Source organism: Mercenaria mercenaria, chromosome 15 (genome assembly GCF_021730395.1).
Source record: "Mercenaria mercenaria strain notata chromosome 15, MADL_Memer_1, whole genome shotgun sequence".
Taxonomy (NCBI): domain Eukaryota; kingdom Metazoa; phylum Mollusca; class Bivalvia; order Venerida; family Veneridae; genus Mercenaria; species Mercenaria mercenaria.
Genome location: NC_069375.1, coordinates 27,635,654 through 27,658,197, shown reverse-complemented (window position 1 = coordinate 27,658,197; position 22,544 = coordinate 27,635,654). Strand labels below are relative to the sequence as shown.

The following is a 22,544-nucleotide window of genomic DNA, read 5'->3' as shown; positions in this document are numbered from 1 at the left end:
AGTGCTTTACACATGACACGTAAATAAAATCTGGAAAGTAGATCCCTCGGAAACACCGAGAACAAGGCAAACAGTGAAAATTGCAGACTCGGTTTGATTGAGTCTATTCATGAGCAGTAATGGAAAATGCAACAGTGCCCACGCCCCCTAGCACCGGCTTAAGCAGTATTCGATCTTCAAATCTAAATTAGTTGAAATCAATGATCCCGAAGGACCGGAAAATATAACAACACTGAGATGAAGTCGGGGCGATTTTTTTCGACCGCCACACAGTACTTTACACCCGCTGTTGTGAAGTAAATAAAATCTGAAAAGTAGATCCCTCCAAAGCACTGAGAAGAAGGCAAACAGTGAAAATTGCAGACTCGGCTTCATTGAGTCGGAACATGTCGTTTTATTTGGTATTTCAGTAGCCATTTATACCAGACGTATTGCTCTTGACTTCGTCATAAGTATCCATAAATGGTCTAATAGTCGCGCATACAAAAATATTTGACCTTTAAAAAAAAAAAGATTCAGAATGTGAAAGTGAAGTTGCTCATCTGTTTTTGTTGCGAGGATTTAGAGATCCCTACCCCCTCTACAATCTACGCATCCCGGAAGTAAAAAATAATGTACCCTCCCCAGCCAAAGTAATTTTTGTTTTATTTTCATGTCTTGCTTCTTGTATTTCATTCTTTATTTTCAAGTTTAGATTTCTTAAAAATGAAGACACTTTGTAAGTTTGTTTAGTCTTCCACTTCCAACAAGTAACATGTGACCATACATTGTCAGTAAATGGGGGCACATATTTAGTTATTCAAGCTCTAAAGTTAGTTTGTTTTGTTGGGTCACGCCGGCTCAATCATATGCCATATGGTGACTTTCGCGGCGGAGGAAGATCCCTATAGATTAATACTAGTACAACCTACAACAAACTGTTGAGTAATGAATAGCTTAAATCGTTTGAGATACACCGGTTAATTAGACATTATTCACATTAATCTCCCGAAGAGAATTATAGTTTTTCTACTTCCGCTTCTTTCACATGAAGTGATAAATCTGGCTATGAAATAGTGAATTTACTATAAAGCTGGAAATACGATTCGACTGGAACAGCGATGTGGCAGTCGGTTTATGTCGATCAAAACTCATATTTGAAACAAATATGTCGAGTAAGCACGTGTAGAAGGCGTGATAAATGAGCATGTTCGGTTTTCGGGAGGACAGGACCCTACGATCCATAGCTTTTATTTGTATAGATATTTAATAGATAGCATTTATTGAACCAACAAATCGCTGTCATTCAGGTTTGTATTTTGCTGATATCTTATTCTTTATAAGTGTTCTACACAAAACATTTAACACATAAGTCAAAAGATTTTAAAATGCTGTATGTTCCTCGGTGCAATTATCATGCTGCTTTCACCACGGCTTGCACACCAACGTGATCACTCATTAAAGCCTTTCCAGTTTTGGGACCAAACACTCTCTGTGAAGGAAAGTGTAAATAATTAATTAACATATAGAAATAACTATGTTTTCTTCAAATGCTCGTTTGTATAATTTCAGAAATGTATAGCAATATCAACGGCAGCGTTTACTATTAATGCTCCAACAGGTTATACCGGTATATACATTTAAACACAATGAAAAATAGAAGTAGCCGCCTTCCAAGACCGCAGTCCCTCTAGAAATACATAACTAAACAGATAAGTAAATATCAAAGGTCTTCTCAGATTATAATACATTTATTGTGCTAGTTATTAAAGTTTATTTTATCATTTTATGACAAATCTAAAATGCGGCTCTATTCCACTAATAGCATCTTAACTACATGCAACATCCAGTTATATACCTTGGTTTTACGTATGAAGGTTCTTGACAAAAATATGGTCAATAACAGACTGAATCTTTCTGTTTGAAGGGTCACGGTACGTAAACTTCAGAGCTGGCCTTGTGGTAAATCTTTTTAGCATTTCAACGTAGCTGTCTGCGAAAATATTATACAATTATCCAACATTTTATGTGGAAGATAAAATACTTAACAAATATTGAGATAAAACAATTCTTTGCTCCTAAAATCCGGGAAAAACATATGTAGTTGGGCAAGGACTATTCGGACTATTTACCCATGTTCATTGACTGCGCTTGTTTTGGGGTTTTTGTTGTTGTTGTTTTTTGCTTGGTTGTTTGTTGTGTTGTTGTTGTTGTTGTTGTTGTTTTCTGGTTTTTGTTTTTTTTTTTCCACACGGTCTTTTGATTTTTACATAAACTTTATCAATTAGCAATAACATTCAGTCGATTAATATGCACTGACACTCAGTGTTACTTTGAAACGTATTTAAAATGTAAATACAAATATCTTACAGAGGATAATTTACCTTTAAACGAATGTAATAAGATTAATTGACACATAATTTCATATTTCTTTGTTTATATTTGCATACCTGGTATTACCGAGCGAAGCTGAGGTTTATATGCAAAACCTGTGTTAAAATCACCCAATATAATGGCCGGTTGAATACCGCGAAGACTTCTTATCAAAGTTCTAGTCTCATAAGCATTCATATCGGAGTATGATGTAAAACCTTTTTTCATCAGTTCAGCTGTAATAAACAAATATATAAAGCTACATTACTCAAACTTTGTTTAAAATATTATTGCAAAACATTGCATAGCGTGGGGTAAAACGCATATAATTATTATGAAAGTATATAAATATTTTTGGAAAGATTTTTCTAAATTCATCTTATGCCTACAGGAGATATAGGTCACATAGGGAATGAACTGTTTTACACGTTATAATTATAAAAAGCTTACAGATAGATTTATACATAGTATCCAGACGTTTTTTTGTATTTTATACGATATTATTTCAAACTCAGAAGTTTAAAATATTTAAAAATTATACTTGTATGAGAAAAAGCTTTCAACTTACGTTCGTAAAAATCGTTTGTGCCTACAGCACTCAGGTGGGTGCAAACTATAGTTGCGATGTCATCAACCTGTATCAAATATATATTCATACATCTAAACATGTTTTCTTGTTGTTGTAACTAGTTGTTAGATCTCACTCAGGCCTTCGGTGGACTAACTTTAACATGGTTAGTTTATTGTATAGGTTAATGCTTTTAGTAACTGGGACTGAAAGATCTGTGAAATATTTATACCGGTATATCATCGATCAGTTACGCAAAAAAGAAATAACTTTCATTTAGAAAGAGTCTCTTTGGGTTTTGTATTGCAATAGCTGGTTCTAGTAGCTTCCTCGCTTGGCGTTCAGCATTAAGAGGGTAGTACTAGGACTGGTCAGCCCGGTGTCAATATAATGTGACTGGGTGGGGTTTCATGCCACGTGTCTACGGCGTGATATTCCAGTGAGGCAGCACTATAAAGTTGGGCACTGTGCTCACTGCCACAAGTAGACACCGTCGTTTATATGACTGAAAAATTGTTGAAAAAGACGTTAAACCCGAAGAGCTGGTTCTCAGCTTGGGTTTTGTATTGTAATAGCTGGTTCTCAGCTTGGGTTTTGTATTGCAATAACTGGTTCTCTGCTTGGGTTTTGTATTGCAATAGCTGGTTCTCAGCTTGGGTATTGTATTGCAATAGCTGGTTCTCAGCTTGCTAATATCGCATAATGTCTCCACGGGATTCGAAATCATTGGTCATTTTGTTGTGTTGTTTTAAAAATAAACATCCTATCGTAATATCGCTATCTTTATTCATATGTTTTCTTCCGTTATTTTGGTGATACTAAGACAAAGTTCTTGAAATGTGATTATATGTTCATGTTTTTATTTGTGAAAGGCAATACACGCCAAAATGTTTTATTGGAAGTCTATATGGGAAAATCATTAGTGGTCTGTAACTATTTGCTGGAGGACCACCTTTTAATTATTTATCATTGAATTTAATAGTCAGAACTCAATTGAACGACAATATAGACCAAACGTCCGATATGTTCGACACAGTAAAGCATGGCTTTCCTGATTTAAAGTCTTAATATTAAGAATATATGTAACGATGCTCGACTCAACTGCAGACATAGTCAGGAAAGGCAGTGCATAAAATGATGTAATATTTTTTCTTATTTGAAGTCTCGAATTATGCTAAGATCTTAGGCAACATATTACTGTTCAGTCACTTAATAGTAATGTTAGTTTTTCCAGACCCTGAGCATCATCCTAGTGCAAAAATGTCTACCGGCTAATTTTTAAATAATTTTACCTATATTTTTATGTCTGAAGTATAAGAATGACTGAAGTGTAAGAAAACTTTAGGTGGAGTTGTGACATCATAGTACCTTGATGAAATTCTAAGATCCCTGACGGCCGCCAAAAATAACTGTAAACAAGAGGGTCAAGATGGCCCTAGGTCGCTCACCTGAGAAACACACCATAACAGTGTAAACATGTTTTAACTAGAGTGATTTCATGGAAACAAATATTTTGGCCAATTTTCATTAAGATTGGACTAAAAATGTGGCTTCTTCAGTTTAAACAAGTATTTTCTTAGATACGATCTAGATTTTGACCCCAGATGACCCATATTCAAATTTGACCTAGATTTTATCAAGGCAACCATTCTGACAAAATTTCATGAAGATCAATTGAAAAATACAGCCTCTATCGCATACACAAGGTTTTTCTTTGATTTGTTCTAGTGACCTAGTTTTTTACCCCAGATGACCCATATTCGAACTTGACCTAGATTCTATCAAGGCAATCATTCTGACCAATTTGCATGAAGATCAATTGAAAAATACAGCCTCTATCGCATACATGTACACAAGGTTTTTCTTTGATTTGACCTAGTGACCTACTTTTTGACCCCAGATAACCCATATTCAAATTCGACCTAGATTTCATCAAGGCAATCATTCTGACCAAATTTCATAAAAATCAATTACAAAATACAGTCTCTATCGCATACACAAGGTTTTTCTATAATTTGACCTAGTGACCTAGTTTTCGACTTCAGATGACCCATATTCAAAATCAAACTAGATTTCATCAAGGCAATCATTCAGACTAAATTTCATGAAGATCAATTGAAAAATACAGCCTCTATCGCATACACAAGGCTTTTTTTTGCTTTGATCTAGTGACCTAGTTTTTGAACCCAGATAAACTATTTTTGAACTTATCCTAGATTTCATCAAGATAATCATTCTGACAAAATTTCATGAAGAGCAGTTGAAAAATACATCCTCTATTGCATACACAAATATTTTCTTTGATTTGACCTAGTGACCTAGTTTTGACCCCAGATAAACCATTTTCAAACTTGCCTAGATTTCATCAAGGCAATCATTCTGACCAAAATTAATGAAGATCAATTGAAAAATACAGCCTCTATCGCATACACAAGGTTTTTCTTTGATTTGACCTAGTGACCTAGTTTTTGATCTCAGATGACCCGTTTTCAAACTCGGCCTAGATTTTATCAAGGTAATCATTCTGACCAAATTTCAGGAAGATCAGTTGAAAAATACAGCCTCTATTGCATACACAAGCTAAATGTTGACAGACGACAGACAGACAGACGACGGACGACGGACATCGAGCGATCACAAAAACTCACCTGAGCATTGCTCAGGTGAGCTTAAAAGAACTCATTATCACTTTATAGTGCTAATGTAATAGAAATTAATAGAATAATTTTTATTCTTCTGTTCATAAACAATTGTAGTTTTTATTCTGCTGTTCATAAACAATAGCAAATACATTCTCTCTAATACCACAGTCACACATACGGCGCAAATAGCTACGTCGAGCTACGGATAGAAACGTAGTAACCCGTATCGATCCGTACCTGAGCCGTACGAATTGGTACGAACTGATACGGCTTACTACATTAAGGTACGTCTCAGGTACGTTTCAATACAGGTCGATACGGATTACTACGTTTTTATCCGTGGCTAGACGTAGCTTTCCGCGCCGTATGTGTGACTGGGGTATAAGTAAAATCGTTTTCTGTCAAGTTTGTGACTTGCGTTTACGTGATAATCTCGAGATAAAAATATGTACAACGAAATAAAAGCCGTTGGTTGCGTTAACTCCTGACCAGAAGCAGTGCGCAATGACTTGAGGGTCATAAGAATTAGTTGCACCTCATGTATATATCATCATGATTCGAAGCATTGCAACAGCCTAGCAGCCGTATATATCGGTTGCATATAAGCTTTACATTATAATACCTCAAAAAGTACATAATGACGAGGAAACTGGAATCCGTTGAGACGGAAAAATGCACGAATGTTCTCACATCATTCGATTCATTTGATACTATAGACGATCAATACCTTTATGGAGTTATCTGATATTTTTTCCTGGAACATGTTGTCAAATAGCTCATAATAACCTAGGCTTGTGCGTGTTCTCCTAACATTTTTAATTATAGAATTCAAATAAAAAATAAAGCAATTTAGAAGAATCAGAACTTAACTTTATAAAACTTGGGCTGAAGGAAGGTTGTATACTGAAAGAACATTGAAGTATTGTTTTCAACTGCACAATGCTTATTTATTGTTTTACAGTGTTTTTAATATATTCAATATTCAAACATTTCTTCCTGGTATCAAGGGCTGAGGGCGCTCGAAAACATAAAGATGACGTAATTTAAAATTACAGTATCTCAGAAATTGAGGATTTTTAAAAGAATATTAATGTGTCAATCAATGTAAAGGTATAAAATTGATATGTTAGAATGCGTACCTAAAACTGACTGAAATAAATTAGACTAAGACACAAAATAAAAGATGTTTTGTGCTATTGACTGAAAGATGACACAATAACCGGTTTCGATTCTGCTGAAGCACTAACAATACAAATATTTTACGTCGAACCGACACAATCTTTGATGCAATGTTTCAATGTTCTTTGATGGGCAGGAACCTGCGTAGAACGGCACCGTCCTTCCTTAAGCTTATTCCATGGATGGCTTCCTCACATGGAGAATTCAACGCCCCGAGTGAGGGTCGAACCCATATCGGTGTGATTTGAAGTCAGCGACCTTAACCACTCGGCCAATGATGCCCCTATATATATTTTATAGTGTAGAAATTAATACCTTTGCTTTTATGAATCCTGTCGGGAACAATTCTTTTGTTGTCGGGTGATAATCGGTGTAAGACACATCACGAAGTTTCCTATTCGACAGCAGGAAAAGACCTCCTACATTCATTGTCCGACCACCAACCACTGGACGTGTAGATGTACACCTGCAAGACTTGAATATGTTAGGATAGACTCCTTGAGAGAAATTACATGTGGAATGTGCTTATCTAAGTCTCCAGGAGAAAGTATAAATGAAGGTTATTGTGTGTATAGATATTTCTTCTCTGAATTCCTGAATTCTAAATACTCTTTAATACTTGTTTTCGCCTCTTTGAAGAAATTTTAAATACCACAAAAAAATACCTTGAAAAGGGCTATTTCAAAGGATATACCACGTTGAGGTAAAACAAACTTACTGTCGTCTGGTTCATCATTTGGCTGATTATCTTATTAACTCTTTGATGTAATCTATTTAATTTTCGAACTTGTTTTCGCCTCTTTGAAGAAATTTTAAATACCACAAAAAATACCTTGAAAAGGGCTATTTCAAAGGATATACCACGTTGAGGTAAAACAAACTTACTGTCGTCTGGTTCATCATTTGGCTGATTATCTTATTAACTCTTTGATGTAATCTATTTAATTTTCGAACTTATGAATTTGAAAGGTCAAAAACGAAAGTAGAAAGCTGCTTGTCCCTATGCGTTATAGAGGGACTGCGTTTTTGGCTTTGCCTGTTGAATATTTCATCCCTGTTTGTTTTATTCACTTGTCCCAGGAACCCTACCAATTTCTCAACCCATACCCTTTTTTGCATCTTGAATATAGATCTAATAAAAATTTACTTGTTGTTAGATTTTTGAAACAATAACCGCCCACCGTGCATAAACCCTCGTTTGCTATAAATTATTTCTTAAATATGTATCGCCGTCTTTATTTTAAAATGGTTATTTCTGTTTCATATTTTCTGCATTACGGTTACCATGAATGTATTGTTTTGTATATAAAACGCAGCGGTATATAAAATGCACCTATATATACAAACCTTGTATATTAGTATTCGACAGGTTTTGTCTTAGGCATATTTTTTATGACGTACAGCATCATAACAAATAAAAAATGTATCACAGTAGAACTGTATGAAATATGTAAAATGCAAAAAAAAGTTGTTTTAATACAAAACATCGATGAAAAATACGTCCCATGTACGTTTCGGACCTACAACCATGCTGCAGTCTCTAGTATAAGATAACTTCCTTACCGGCTACGCCAACGGTCTGATCTCGATAAACTAAGTTCTATATCAGACTAAGTTATTATACAGATGTAACATCACTTTTACACAGGAAAACTGGTGCTGTTTGTGTTATGAATCAACTAATACCGAGTGCACTATCCAACTGTTAAATCCGGAAGACTGTGTTTATGAAATAAATTGGTTTGTTTGGTCAAGTCTTTAAACTATGTATCTTTTGCTTTTTATTAAGGTAATTTTTATTTATGAAATTAAACAAAATATTATGTTACACAAGTGACCATCTTTTACTAAAGATTTACTTCAAATGTAGAAATTCTCCTCAAAGGTATCTAATTTATTAAATATTTAAATTAATTGTCTGTGTAGAAGTATGTTCGATATAAAATGACATACCATTTTGAGCTGTAGTACATATTTATAGTTTGTTTATCTGTACATGTATACAGTATGTACTACTTAAAACCTAATGCTTAAAACTGTTTATACATATAAACATATTAATTTTATAAACTTAATTTATTTATCTTCTTTTTTCTAAATGGATATGCTGGCCTTATAAACCTTAAAGATTGACAAACCATTCAAAAAATAATGCACACGGCATCAGCCTGGTTCTCTGGCTATATGGTCATTTTTCTTAAATACTGTAAACATTTTGTAAGTAAATCTTAAACCTCCTAAATAATACATTTATATCTAATAGCATTATTATACAATATTCAAAGATGGTGTACGAAATGAATCATATTTTATCAAATAGTCACGGTGAAAAAAAAAACCCGCCTCACTCGTGGATTGAACTCACGGCCCCGTGAACCGTACAACAACGCTCTTTCCCCCCCACACCCCCGCCCCCGTGAACCGTACAACAACGCTCTCCATTGAGCTAAGCGGCTACAGGCTAAACTGAGAATAAAGCTATTCTATTCTGTGTTCATGTACCTTATATAAAGATATGTATGACATGTACTTGATTTTTTAAAACTAATTCGTACTAATCAGATTCGTTGCGCTTCTTACAGGTAGACTTGACATGCAGTTTTGGGTGGTATTATAACTTACTCCATGATATTAGCCGTAGACATAGTCATACAAGTCAGGCATTCCTGACTGTCTTTCTGAAATATATTTTGAAGTTGATTGACGCAGTTTGAAAGCACACATGCTAGCAACTCCCTGTCGTCTGCCGTTGCAGTACATCCATTGGTTTTGATACAATTCAAATAAGTCACTAATCTTGTATTATCACATGGCGGTTCTGAAATATACAAATATTCATTTGTAGCATTGTGTATATAATGTATATAACTGGGCTATGATATCTATTGTCCGATCAACTTAGTTGATAGAGCATCCGACTTGCAAGCAGAAGGTCGCAGGTTCGAGTCCTGTATCGGGCTGTACATTTCTCCGCGCCTATAACGCTGGTGTCGTGAGTGTGGTGACTTCCCTTGTAACCTAAGAGCTAGGGTGAAGCAATGGCTGGGTTAGACAAAAGAATCTGAGTTTTTCTTTGAAAATAAAAGAGAAGAATGTTGCAGTGTGTATATAATGTATATAACTGTATTGTCCGGTTAGCTCAGTTAGTAGAGCATCTGACTTGCAAGCAGAAGGTCGCAGGTTCGAGTGCAGTAACGGGCTGCACATTTTTCCGTTTCTGTTTAATATTGAAACAATTCGTTAATATGTTTGATATGTAAAATAACCAAACGAATTATGTCATATTGATATTATCTTGTTTGTTTATCTGTCTGTTTTTACATGTGTCTGTAAATATGTCACACAAGTTTGTCCTAACATCTTTGAAACTATTAGCCGTTCAACCAAATTTTTCAGAAAGTTTTAGTGCTAAAAGACAACAAAACGTTTGTCCAGTATCTATATTTTTTACATACTTCTTTTCCCTTTGGCCTGCGGTGGGAAGCCATTTACAGTGATGTGTATGCCACTGAATGTATATGGATACTTGTCCTTGAGACTGTCCACAAAATCTTCGATATCCTTTCCAAAGTACACCTGAAATATCAAATTATTATTGCCTAGATACTTTTAAAACTGATTTCATTTTGCTAATTTCTGTGTATAAATATTAACAGAAACAATTATAGAGAAAGAAGTTAACATTACCCTATCCATATTATTTTGACCATTTACAATTCTAATCTGTTTAAATGAAGACTAATTAAATACACGTCATTGAATAAGTCAAACTTACTGAGAAATATTTGATATTAACGGCGTACTAGTTTTCTTGCATGTGGTGGTTGTCAGTCAAATCCTCAAGAAATAGTCCCGACGAAATTAAATTCACCATATTATGTACTCCATTGCTTTGGGACATGTATCGCTATATCAGTCACTTGCCGTGTGAATTTGTTTCAATATATTAGACAATATTTCTGCGGGAATATGTATCAATATATTTGTCAATTACAGTGAGAACATGCCACATTATGCAAGTCAATTGCTGTGGAAATTTATGTCACTATGTAAATCAATTACTGTGAGAAAATGTATAACTATGCATGTCAGTTGCAGTAGGAATATTTATCACCATGTATGTCTTTTGTAATGTGAATTTGTATCACTATGTAAACCAATTAATGTGAGTTCATGCATCATCATGAAAGTCAGTTGCTGTGGGAATGTTTATCGCTATTTAAATCAATAGCTGTTAGTACATGCATCATTATGTAAGTCAGTTGATTTGAGAATTTTTATCTATATGTAAATCAATTTATGTGAGTACATGCATCATTATGTTTGTAAGTAATTGTGGAATATGTATCACTAAGTAAATCAGTTACTGTATAAGTATGTTTCTCTTTTAATGTCAATTACTGTGAGAATATGCATTATTATGTAAATCAGATGCTGCAAGAATATATGATTATGTACGTCAGTGGCTGTTGGAGAATTGATCACTCTGTAAGTCAATTATTGTGAAAACGTGCATAATTATATATATATCAGTTGTTGAGAGTACATGTATCACTATGTATGTTAGCTACTGTGGAAATTTGAATCATAATGTAAGTCAGTTGCCATAGAATGTAGCATCACTACATATGTTAGCTACTGTGGGAATTTGTATCGTTATGTAAAGTCAGTTATCAAGGGATGCAGTATCACTATGCAAGTCAGTTGTCATGGGACGTAGTATCACTATGTAAGTCAGTTCCCATGGGATGTAGTATCACTATGTAAGTCAGTTGCCATGGGATGTAGTATCACTGTGTAAGTCAGTCGTCATGGGATGTAGTATCACTATGTAAGTCAGATGCCATGGGATGAAGTATCACTGTGTAAGTCAGTCGTCATGGGATGTAGTATCACTATGTAAGTCAGATGCCATGGGATGAAGTATCACTATGTAAGTCAGTTGTCATGGGATGTAGTATCACTATGTAAGTCAGTTGTCATGGAATGTAGTATCACTATGTAAGTCAGTTGTCATGGAATGTAGTATCACTATGTAAGTCAGTTGTCGTGGGATGTAGTATCACTATCTAAGCCAGTTGCCATGGGATGTATTATCACTATGTAAGTCAGTTGTCATGGCATGTAGTATCACTATGTTAGTCAGTTGCAATGGGATGTAGTATCACTATGTAAGTCATTTGCCATGGGACGTAGTATCACTATATAAGTCAGTTATCATGGGATGTAGTATCACTTTGTAAGTCAGTTGCCATGGGATGTAGTATCACTATGTAAGTCAGTTGTCATGGGATGTAGTATCACTATGAACTTCAGATGCCATGGGATGTAGTATCACTATGTAAGTCAGTTGTCATGGGATGTAGTATCACTATGTATGTCAGTCGTCATGGGATGAAGTATCACTATGTAAGTCAGTCGTCATGGGATGTAGTATCACTATGTAAGTCAGATGCCATGGGATGTAGTATCACTATGTAAGTCAGTTGTCATGGGATGTAGTATCACTATCTAAGGCAGTTGCCATGGGATGTATTATCACTATCTAAGTCAGTTGTCATGGGATGTAGTATCACTATGTAGGTCAGTTGCCATGGGTTGTAGTATCACTTTGTTAGTCAGTTGCAATGGGATGTAGTATCACTATGTAAGTCAGTTGTCATGGGATGTATTATCACTATGTAAGTCAGATACCATTTGATGTTTTAATTCTATGTAAGGCAGTTGCCATGGGATGTAGTATCACTATGTAAGTCATTTGCCATGGGATGTAGTATCACTATGTAAGTCAGTTGCCATGGGACGTAGTATCATTATATAAGTCAAATGCCATGGGATGTAGTATCACTATGTAAGTCAGTTGTCATGGGATGTATTATCACTATGTAAGTCAGATACCATTTGATGTTTTAATACTATGTAAGGCAGTTGCCATGGGATGAAGTATCACTATGTAAGTCAGTTGTCATGGGATGTAGTATCACTATGTAAGTCAGTTGTCATGGAATGTAGTATCACTATGTAAGTCAGTTGTCATGGAATGTAGTATCACTATGTAAGTCAGTTGTCGTGGGATGTAGTATCACTATCTAAGCCAGTTGCCATGGGATGTATTATCACTATGTAAGTCAGTTGTCATGGCATGTAGTATCACTATGTTAGTCAGTTGCAATGGGATGTAGTATCACTATGTAAGTCATTTGCCATGGGACGTAGTATCACTATATAAGTCAGTTATCATGGGATGTAGTATCACTTTGTAAGTCAGTTGCCATGGGATGTAGTATCACTATGTAAGTCAGTTGTCATGGGATGTAGTATCACTATGAACTTCAGATGCCATGGGATGTAGTATCGCTATGTAAGTCAGTCGTCATGGGATGTAGTATCACTATGTATGTCAGTCGTCATGGGATGAAGTATCACTATGTAAGTCAGTCGTCATGGGATGTAGTATCACTATGTAAGTCAGATGCCATGGGATGTAGTATCACTATGTAAGTCAGTTGTCATGGGATGTAGTATCACTATGTAAGTCAGTTGTCATGGGATGTAGTATCACTATCTAAGCCAGTTGCCATGGGATGTATTATCACTATCTAAGTCAATTGTCATGGGATGTAGTATCACTATGTAGGTCAGTTGCCATGGGTTGTAGTATCACTTTGTTAGTCAGTTGCAATGGGATGTAGTATCACTATGTAAGTCAGTTGTCATGGGATGTATTATCACTATGTAAGTCAGATACCATTTGATGTTTTAATTCTATGTAAGGCAGTTGCCATGGGATGTAGTATCACTATGTAAGTCATTTGCCATGGGATGTAGTATCACTATGTAAGTCAGTTGCCATGGGACGTAGTATCATTATATAAGTCAAATGCCATGGGATGTAGTATCACTATGTAAGTCAGTTGTCATGGGATGTATTATCACTATGTAAGTCAGATACCATTTGATGTTTTAATACTATGTAAGGCAGTTGCCATGGGATGTAGTATCACTATGTAAGTCATTTGCCATGGGATGTAGTATCACTATGTAAGTCAGTTGCCATGGGACGTAGTATCATTATATAAGTCAGATGCCATGGGATGTAGTATCACTATGTATGTCAGTTGCCATGGGATGTAGTATCTCTATGTAAGTCAGTTGTCATGGGATGTAGTATCACTATGTAAGTCAGTTGCCATGGGACGTAGTAGCACTATGTAAGTCAGTTGTCATGGGATGTAGTATCACTATATAAGTCAGTTATCATGGGATGTAGTATCACTATGTAAGTCAGTTGCCATGGGATGTAGTCAGTTGCCATGGGATGTAGTATCACTATGTAAGTCAGTTATCATGGGATGTAGCATCACTATGTAAGTCAGTTGCCATGGGATGTAGTATCACTATGTAAGTCAGTTATCATGGGATGTAGTATCACTATTGTAATCACTTACAACTGAAACATTATTATGACAGTCAGTTGTTGTGAGAACATTTATCACTTCACGAAGCTACTTGCAGCGCTCCAGCAGGAACTGCCACATTCCAAGAACACAGCGTATTCAAAAGAGCTCGGTACGGCAGTGACACGGGACTGTTTTAGCATCATTATTCATTATTCGACACATAAGCCATTTGCTGTGACTTTTAATTATAATAAATAAAGACACATTAACACTATTGTTGTGTTAATTATTAGTTCTCAGAAACGATAGATGTACCTCCTGAAGACAGACTGTATCAGCTTCCGATTTCTTCAAGACATGAATAATATTCTTTTTTCTCTCTTCTTTTGTCCGATAGGCTTTCTCGTTGTACTCGTGCAGCCAAAGATTGTAGGTAAGAACCTAGACGATGAAAAACAAATAAGCCTGTATTGTAAGGTCACGAAGTAAGGTTTTGTTGGCGTCGTTGTTGTTGGTGTTACTGTGTTTGTGGTGTAGGTTACAACACACTAAGTAGCTGTTTTTCTTTCTTTCTTTCTTTCTTTCTTTCTTTCTTTCTTTCTTTATTCATTCATTCATTCATTCATTCATTCATTCATTCATTCATTATTTATTTATTTATTTATTCTATATAAAACTGACATATTTCCGCAATACACATCAGGACCTATTTTAAATGTCTGTAACTTACATTTTCTTAAAAAATATTGTCAGGACTGAATAAAAATTAAAAGAAGAAAAGTTTGGGTCATGTTTGATGCAAGAAAATATTTTAAGTCAAACACACAAACTGCTAAATCAGCTGAAAATTATAGCGGAGGTCTATGATCCAAGTTTCCGGTCATGTTATCATTTCATTGTGAAAATTTTACCTCAATGAACTTACTGTTAGATTCTAGCAAGATATATGAGGTATGTACTTCATATTAGATTCTAACTAGATATGAACTTACTGTTTGTACTAACGGAATATATGAATCAAGTACTTACAGTAAGAACTTTTTTGTTCCGGTTACCTTCGCATGTCCAAAAACAGCTACATGCCAGCAAAAGAGTGACGAGAACCATCTTAAGTAGTATCTAACAATCATATAGATATACATAATTATGAAATATGTGGAGGAAAATGTATAAGCATGATGTTACATGTATATATGGGCCACCTCGTAACAAAACCTACTATGTGAGAAAATGACGTCATTTCAGAAAAGCAAGAATGGAACAACGAGAGCGTTAGTCTAGTGGTTAAATACTGAAGCATCTTAACGATTGTTAATAGTAAACAAGAGCCATGTTAGACATGGCCAATCCCCCCGCCGGGCATATTATAATTGAAGGCTAAAGTTCCTGGTAAGTTAGTGTCTGAAAGTATTTTTTTTGGGGAGAAGCTTTGAAAAACCGTTTTAGTTGTGGTCCACATCACGGGTTTTAAAGATGTGGAGGAAAGAATTATTCAGTGGTGAAGTGGTTTACTGCTAAATTTTATTAATTTTCATGAACAGTATAGCTGTATGATGTTTTTCTATATGGCTACTGTAAAAAGAAGGAATGGAAAGCTAACAGGGAAAAAGAGTGCCGGAATGTCACAATATATGCCCGTCACAGCAAATTTCTTTACTCTAGCAGCTGTATTTGCAAATGGAATTTTAATTTTGTGGTTGTTTAGTAATCATTGTAAGTCTTTTGTTTTTCTAAGTCCACAAAAAAACTCCTTACCAGGTAGAGATGTCTTAAAATACACCTAAAATTGGAAAGTAACATCCAGGTTGTACCACAGAAAAGTGGTCTTGTTTTTTCCCTGTGGTCAATTATAAAAATGTTACAACGTAAGTTATGTATAGTAACAACTAATGGAAGTTAATCTTAAAAAAAAGAAAAAAAAATTGTAAGTCCACACAAAAATCTTTACTAGGTAGAGATTGGTCAAAATACACCTCAAAATTGGATGTAGCATGCATGTTGTACTACTGAAAAGTGGTCTCGATTTTTCCCTACGACTAGTAATGAAAAAGTTACAATAAAAGCTATTTAAAGTAACAACAAATGGAAGTAACTCTAAAGAAGGGAACTGCGCATGACACTTCGTCTCATGATGGTGTATAATTGTGCCAAGTTACATCAAAATCCCTCCATGCATGAAGAAGAAATGCTTCGGACAAAGTCATTCTTGTATCTGACCTTTGGCCTCTAAGTGTGACCTTGACCTTAGACCTAGGGACCTCGATCTTGCGCATGACACTCTGTCTTGCGGTGGTGAACATTTGTGCCAAGTTATATCAAAATCCCTCTATGCATGAAGAAGAAGTGCCCCGGACAAGGTTTTCATTCTTATATCCTTTGACCTCTAAGTGTGACCTCGACCTTAGAACTAGGGACCTGGTTCTTGCGCACGACACTCCATCTCGTGGTGGTGAACATTTGTGCCAAGATATATCAAAATCCCTCCATGCATGAAAAAGATATGCTGCAGACAATTTTTTTTAAGAAAATATGATAAAGGGGAATAACTCAAAAAGTAGGCAAGGTAGAGTTATTGTTCTTGCACACTACACTTTCTCCTAATGTGTTCTATTAGTGTATGAAGTTTGAAGAAAATACCTCCAGTACTTTTGGAGTTATGCTCTGGACAAAATTTTTAAAGAAAATATGATAAAGGGGAATAACTCAAAAAATAGTCAGGGTAGAGTTATTGTTCTTGCACACTGCACTTTCTCCCAGTGTGTTCTATCAGTGTATGAAGTTTGAAGAAAATCCCTCCAGTACTTTTGGAGTTATGCTCCGGACAAAATTTTTTAAGAAAATATGATAAAGGGGAATAACTCAAAAATACGCAAGGTAGAGTTATTGTTCTTGCACACTGCACTTCCTCCCAATGTGTTCTATCAGTGTATGAAGTTTGAAGAAAATCCCTCCAGTACTTTTGGAGTTATGCTCCGGACAAAGATCGTTGCGGACGCACGGACGGACGGACGGACGCACGGACGGACGGAGAGCATTTCTAATATCCCCTTCGCCTTTGGCGGGGGGGGGGGATAAATTAGACGATGGTCCATATGCGCATCAAGCAGTGCTTATTGCAGAAGATAGAGAGTTTGGCTTTTTTCTTTGTAGATCTGGCAATCATATCAAGTCATGTTAAAAAAATCTAATAAATTATCATGATGTAGCGACAAGTACATTGATTCAACTACGCCTTATTTACCAACATATATTAGTCTAAATCACAATTACAAAGGTTTAATTCAATGTCAAATAGAATAGGTTACCACTTTTTAGTAAATTGCATCACTAAATGAGTAACAAATCATTAACACACTTTTAAGTTGAAGTACATACTCGCTGAATCATTTCCTGACATAAGTATAAAACTTCTGCGGCGTATTGTACCGGAATTCCCTCGTCCTTCCGAGAAGCGATCTGTGTAATACGCTTTGAATCATTCGTTTTTGTTCCTTCCGAGGAGCGGTTTTTGACAGTCTTTCGTTTCTAAAAAGACTTCTTACCATTCTACTAAAAAAATGGGAGAAACACAAGTACAAGAAAAGAGGTCCGTCGCATGTTCTAAATACTACATGAGCCGCGCCATGGGAAAACCAACATAGTGGCTTTGCGACCAGCATGGATCCAGATCATCCGCGCAGTCTGGTCAGGATCAATGCTGTTCGCTAACAGTTTCTCTAATTGCAATAGGCTTTGAAAGCGAACAGCATGGATCCTAACCAGACTGCGCAAAGCCACTATGTTGGTTTTCTCATGGCGCGGCTCACATATTGTTTGCTCACATATTGTTTGCTTATTTAAGATTAATCTGAATAATGTTTTACATTTAACTATTTGGTATTTGAAATGGTCTTTTTAATGATATTTTATGTTATAGTGCATGTTTGGGTGTTCTGTGCTTTCGGGAAATCTACACTTCCCTTTAATTTTTTTAAGCTTGCATTTCTGTTTCTCCATCCTAGTTTGTGACAGACCCTTATCCCTTTGATATCGATGAAGGGTTCTGTCCTAAGTTAAATCTTAATCGAAATGTTAATGAATCCTACTTAAAAAAACAACAATAAAAACATAAGCGTTTAATTTAACGTACAAGGGCAGATAGCGAAAGTAGTTTCGATATAAACATTTTATTTTTACATCCGAACAATAGTTAAGCTGTGAAAAAAATAAAAGTGAATGGATGGGGGTCAAGAAGGACTCATCAAATGAGAGTAATAATGGGAATTAAAAGTACATAATATGTGTAATTTACTTCCCGCACAAGTACGTCCGCAATTCGTTAAATTCGGCACGGATCTGTGCATTGATACAATTTTAACGAAGATCTCTCCAACGATAATAGTGTTAGCCCTACGGGCTCGTGCACCAACTAATCCGTTGGGATTCTGCAGAAGTTGTTACATGTAAAAAAACGTGCGTTAACCCTACTATATAAAACTACTTATTGCTGAAAGAATGAAATCAAATCACCCTCAAACGTGTAAGGAGGATCTGAACTTTAAAGTTAGACAAAAATTACAATGTTTAAGTTATACACTGTGATGTAGCGGCCTAAATTTCCTTTGTTTTATATACATTCTACCAGAAAAAAAATCATAAAACAAAACAGCCAGGGCTATATAAGAATATATAATACATGCAAAAATACACTTACTCTGAAAATCCTGAGGAATATAAAATGTCTTGTGTTCTGTTCAGCAGTAAAACCTTTCCACTTCCGGTTTACAGTAGATATTTACTCAGCAAATAACTTTCAAACTTATAAGACGTAATCACAAATCATTTAATTTTATTTTATTTTCTTTTTTGTAAGAAATATTCAAGTTAGCAATTTCAAAAACTTACATAGAATTTATCTATGATTGCTGTCACGTTTATAAATATTCACAACTCAGTGTTGTTTTGAACAAAACAAAACATTCACGACAAATTTCTCTTCTTTGTAAAAAATATTCAAGGTAGCAATTTCAAAAACTTACATACTTTCAAGAATTTATTTAAGATTGCTGTCACGTTTATAAATATTCACAACTTAGTGTTGTTTTGAACAAAACAAAACATTCACGACTTATTTTGTTAGAAGCAAAGTTGAAGGCAAAATTGTGCAAATAAATTAATGATTGATTAACAAAAAATGATCTATTGTTCAACTATTCGATTAATGGTGTTTTTTTTTCTAAAACTTATCCAACACTTAATTAACTTATGTATGTTTTAGCGTTTATATCATGAAAAGATTTAACTAAGACTCAATGGAAATTTAGATTTAGTTTTCCTAGAAGATGCAACGAAATGTTAAATCCTCATGCCGTGGGAAAATATGTGAAACAATGTAATTTCAAAAAATCTAAATATGTTCTTATTAGCCGCAGGTTAATATTCTTCCTGTTCTTAGTTATTTCGATTTGAAACAAAGAGCGATGGACAATAAATTTACTTTCATTGAAACTCTGATATGAAACCAGAAATTTTGTACTCTGAGCTGTACAGTTACAACACAATATGCACTAATTGGAGATATGTTTACTTTCGACAGTCGAGTGGTTTTGGCAAGAAGGCGTACACTGTTTGCTTAGCTGTGGGTAAAGACAATTAAACAGAATTGCATAAAATGACTTTTAGCGTACTCTGTGATCCTACTTTACTCAACCAAGCCTTGGAAGTAGTTGAAAATTTCCCCGCATGAGTAAGAGTTGGTTACAAGCTTCTGATTGGGAGGCATGTGGTGACCTAATGGGAAAATTAAAATGAATCTATACCAAGATTCTTCGGAAGTATTAAAGCAACTGAGTAATAACAATAGCCGGATCAGTTTTACAAGAAATGATGAAATGTGCAACTCCCGCCCCCGCTCGCTGTACCATAAACGCACACATCCTCGTTGTATCCTTGTCTGGCTAATACTTATATAATAGTTATCATTTTGACGCAAGAAGCAGGGTCAGTTTGAACGCTAATGACCTGTCTAGACTATACCTACTCGAAAGGATAATTACAGAATTATTATTAATTAAGGAAGGGTAAACATTTTCGGCTTGCAATGATTTAAATATACAGCAGTTATCGTTTGTCAGATACGATTCTGATGTGATATTTCATTTACTAAAGGTTTTTCAGAATGACAGTTGAAAGGGTATATTTTGTTAATCATTTTCTTTGTTTCTTTTTGGATCCATTCATATCTTTTAGCACAGTGTGAAGTCGTGTTCGATTTGTTTACAAAACTTTATATTGGGTGTTCATGAAGGAAAAGTCATATGAGAATACAATGCATTTATGAATAGATCTCTCCGATCTCTCCCAAGATCTGTTTTGTTTCCAAATGTTGTAATGCACCTGTCAATATTTTGCCCGCCCAGGGGGGCGGCGGGCTGACCCAGGGGAATTTGACATTTCAAAAAAATTGTTGTCTAAATCCCCACCCTAGAGACAACCTTTTTTGTCTAAATCCCACCCTAGAGCCTTGTTGGTACATCAAATGTTTGTCTAATTCCCGCCTGTCGGGAATGGCCTTCTGTCTAAAGTCCCGTGTATGCCCGCCGCTCCCCCGGGCGGGCAAAATATTGACAGGTGCATGATTTAACTCAAGATCGCGGTAAATATACAATTGATATTAATTTATGCTAAATATCTAATACTCTTAGAATTAGCCTGTGTAGTTATCTTTTATCCGGTACCGGTAGCTATAAATGGTGAATGAAGTGCGCCAACAGTGACGTAATAAAGCTGTAACGTCACCAATGGCGGAAAACGAATCGATAATTCAGATCAGTGCCCAGGGTGAATTTCTTTAGGTACTGCGAAGTGCTCATGACATGACATAACATGTATCACACAAGACAGTCAAAAGAATAAATTTGCTATTCAGAAATAATTTTCTTTTCGCCGTTAAATCATCATTATGCTTGCAATCATGTCTGAAAGAATGAAGTACATTTTTGTATCTTGATTATGCCGATTATAAATAGTCTTTGCTTGTCACAATCTTTGGGGATCCCGTGCGGTCGGAAAATTCATAAAAAACACGATTCAAATTATTAATAATAATATTAGACATTTGGTCTTTCTGAGTGACAGATTATACACTTTATTTTCCTATAGCCATACAGCAGAGGTGAACAGTCATTGAACAAATGCTGATTTGTACCAACCAGCAACCAACAGAAGATTGATTAAGCAGGTAGAAGGCCTTCAATCATTGGTAATGTAAATTGCTGTGCTGGTGGTTCTGAGGTTAACACTACTGAGTTAAGAGACTGAAGTCTCAGAATATATCCTTACCATTGGTCAGTGTGAAAATTTTACTGAGAATTAACCAATTAGGAGTTAGAAACATATTTTAGTAAAAGTTGAAAAGGATATCTAAAGCTAGCCTGGCTCCCTGGCTGCATGGTTATTTTTTTATATAAATACTGCAAGCAAAATAAGAAAACCTTAAGCCTCTAAAATAGCACATTTTATCTGATGGCTGAACCATACAATGTTCGGAGCCAGGGGCAATAAAAAAATGTCAATGTAGAAACAACCTGCTGGAGTTGATTCCCTTTTAATGAATAAACTTTTATACATGTAAATAAGAACAAATATAGGGACGGGAGCCAGTCTAATCTAAAGCCAGAGGGCCAGCAACTAAAGTTACTGACCTGCAAGTCACTTAAATGACAAAATGATATTAATGATTTTCACTTTAGACAAGATATGTTGCATCTAGCATCGCTGTTTTTCTTTTCTCAGGTTTGGCAGTCTGATCTTGTAGTCTATGAAATGTGCACCACCAAAAAAAATATATTGTTTTGAAATTCTATGAATCTAACCCCCAGTTTTCTTTTATATGCAACATTAAATTAAAATTTGGAATCCATATCTATACAAAATTTAGTAAAATTGGAATATGTCATGTCAGAGGGATTTATTTTAACTATATTCGCTAACAGTCTTATTTGTGGAAATAAATACTTTCATAAGTATTTCTCATTGTTATGAGGTGTTCAATTTTTTTTTTTTTTTTTCTTGGATTTAAGGTCGCACCGATACATGATAGGTCATATGGCGACTTTCCAGCTTTAATGGTGGAGGAAGACTCCAGGTGCCCCTCCGTCCATTATTTCATCACGAGCGGGCACCTGGGTAGAACAACCGACCTTCCGTAAGCCAGCTGGATGGCTTCCTCACATGAAGAATTCAACGCCCCGAGTGAGGCTCGAACCCACATCGATGAGGGGCAAGTGATTTGAAGTCAGCGACCTTAACCACTCGGCCACGGAGGCCCCCGAGGTGTTCAATACATCTATCAATGGGCCATATGAGGTGTTCAATACATCTATCAATGGGCCATATATTTTTAATGAAAGCTCAGAAAGCAAC

At 35.5% G+C, this 22,544-nt stretch overlaps 1 protein-coding gene across 3 annotated transcripts; it reads right to left on the bottom strand.

The window, feature by feature from the left end:
- Positions 1-1,273: 1,273 nt before the first annotated feature.
- On the bottom strand, positions 1,274-19,515 carry LOC128548991 (uncharacterized). 3 transcript variants are annotated; one of them, XM_053524866.1, is made up of 11 exons: positions 18,835-19,501; positions 17,517-17,690; positions 15,171-15,260; positions 14,457-14,582; positions 10,197-10,317; positions 9,364-9,559; positions 7,057-7,207; positions 2,921-2,987; positions 2,430-2,588; positions 1,838-1,972; positions 1,336-1,471 (listed from the first exon to the last, which is right to left on the bottom strand). In XM_053524866.1, the coding sequence occupies exons 2-10, from the start codon at positions 17,526-17,528 to the stop codon at positions 1,845-1,847; spliced, it is 1,050 nt and encodes a 349-aa protein (XP_053380841.1). In that variant the 5' UTR covers positions 17,529-17,690; positions 18,835-19,501; the 3' UTR covers positions 1,336-1,471; positions 1,838-1,844. The 3 variants fall into 3 exon arrangements, with proteins under 3 accessions (XP_053380843.1, XP_053380841.1, XP_053380842.1); XM_053524868.1 differs by lacking the exon at positions 1,838-1,972 and having other exon boundaries at positions 1,274-1,471; positions 18,835-19,515; XM_053524867.1 differs by lacking the exon at positions 17,517-17,690 and having other exon boundaries at positions 1,337-1,471; positions 18,835-19,500.
- Positions 19,516-22,544: the final 3,029 nt, after the last annotated feature.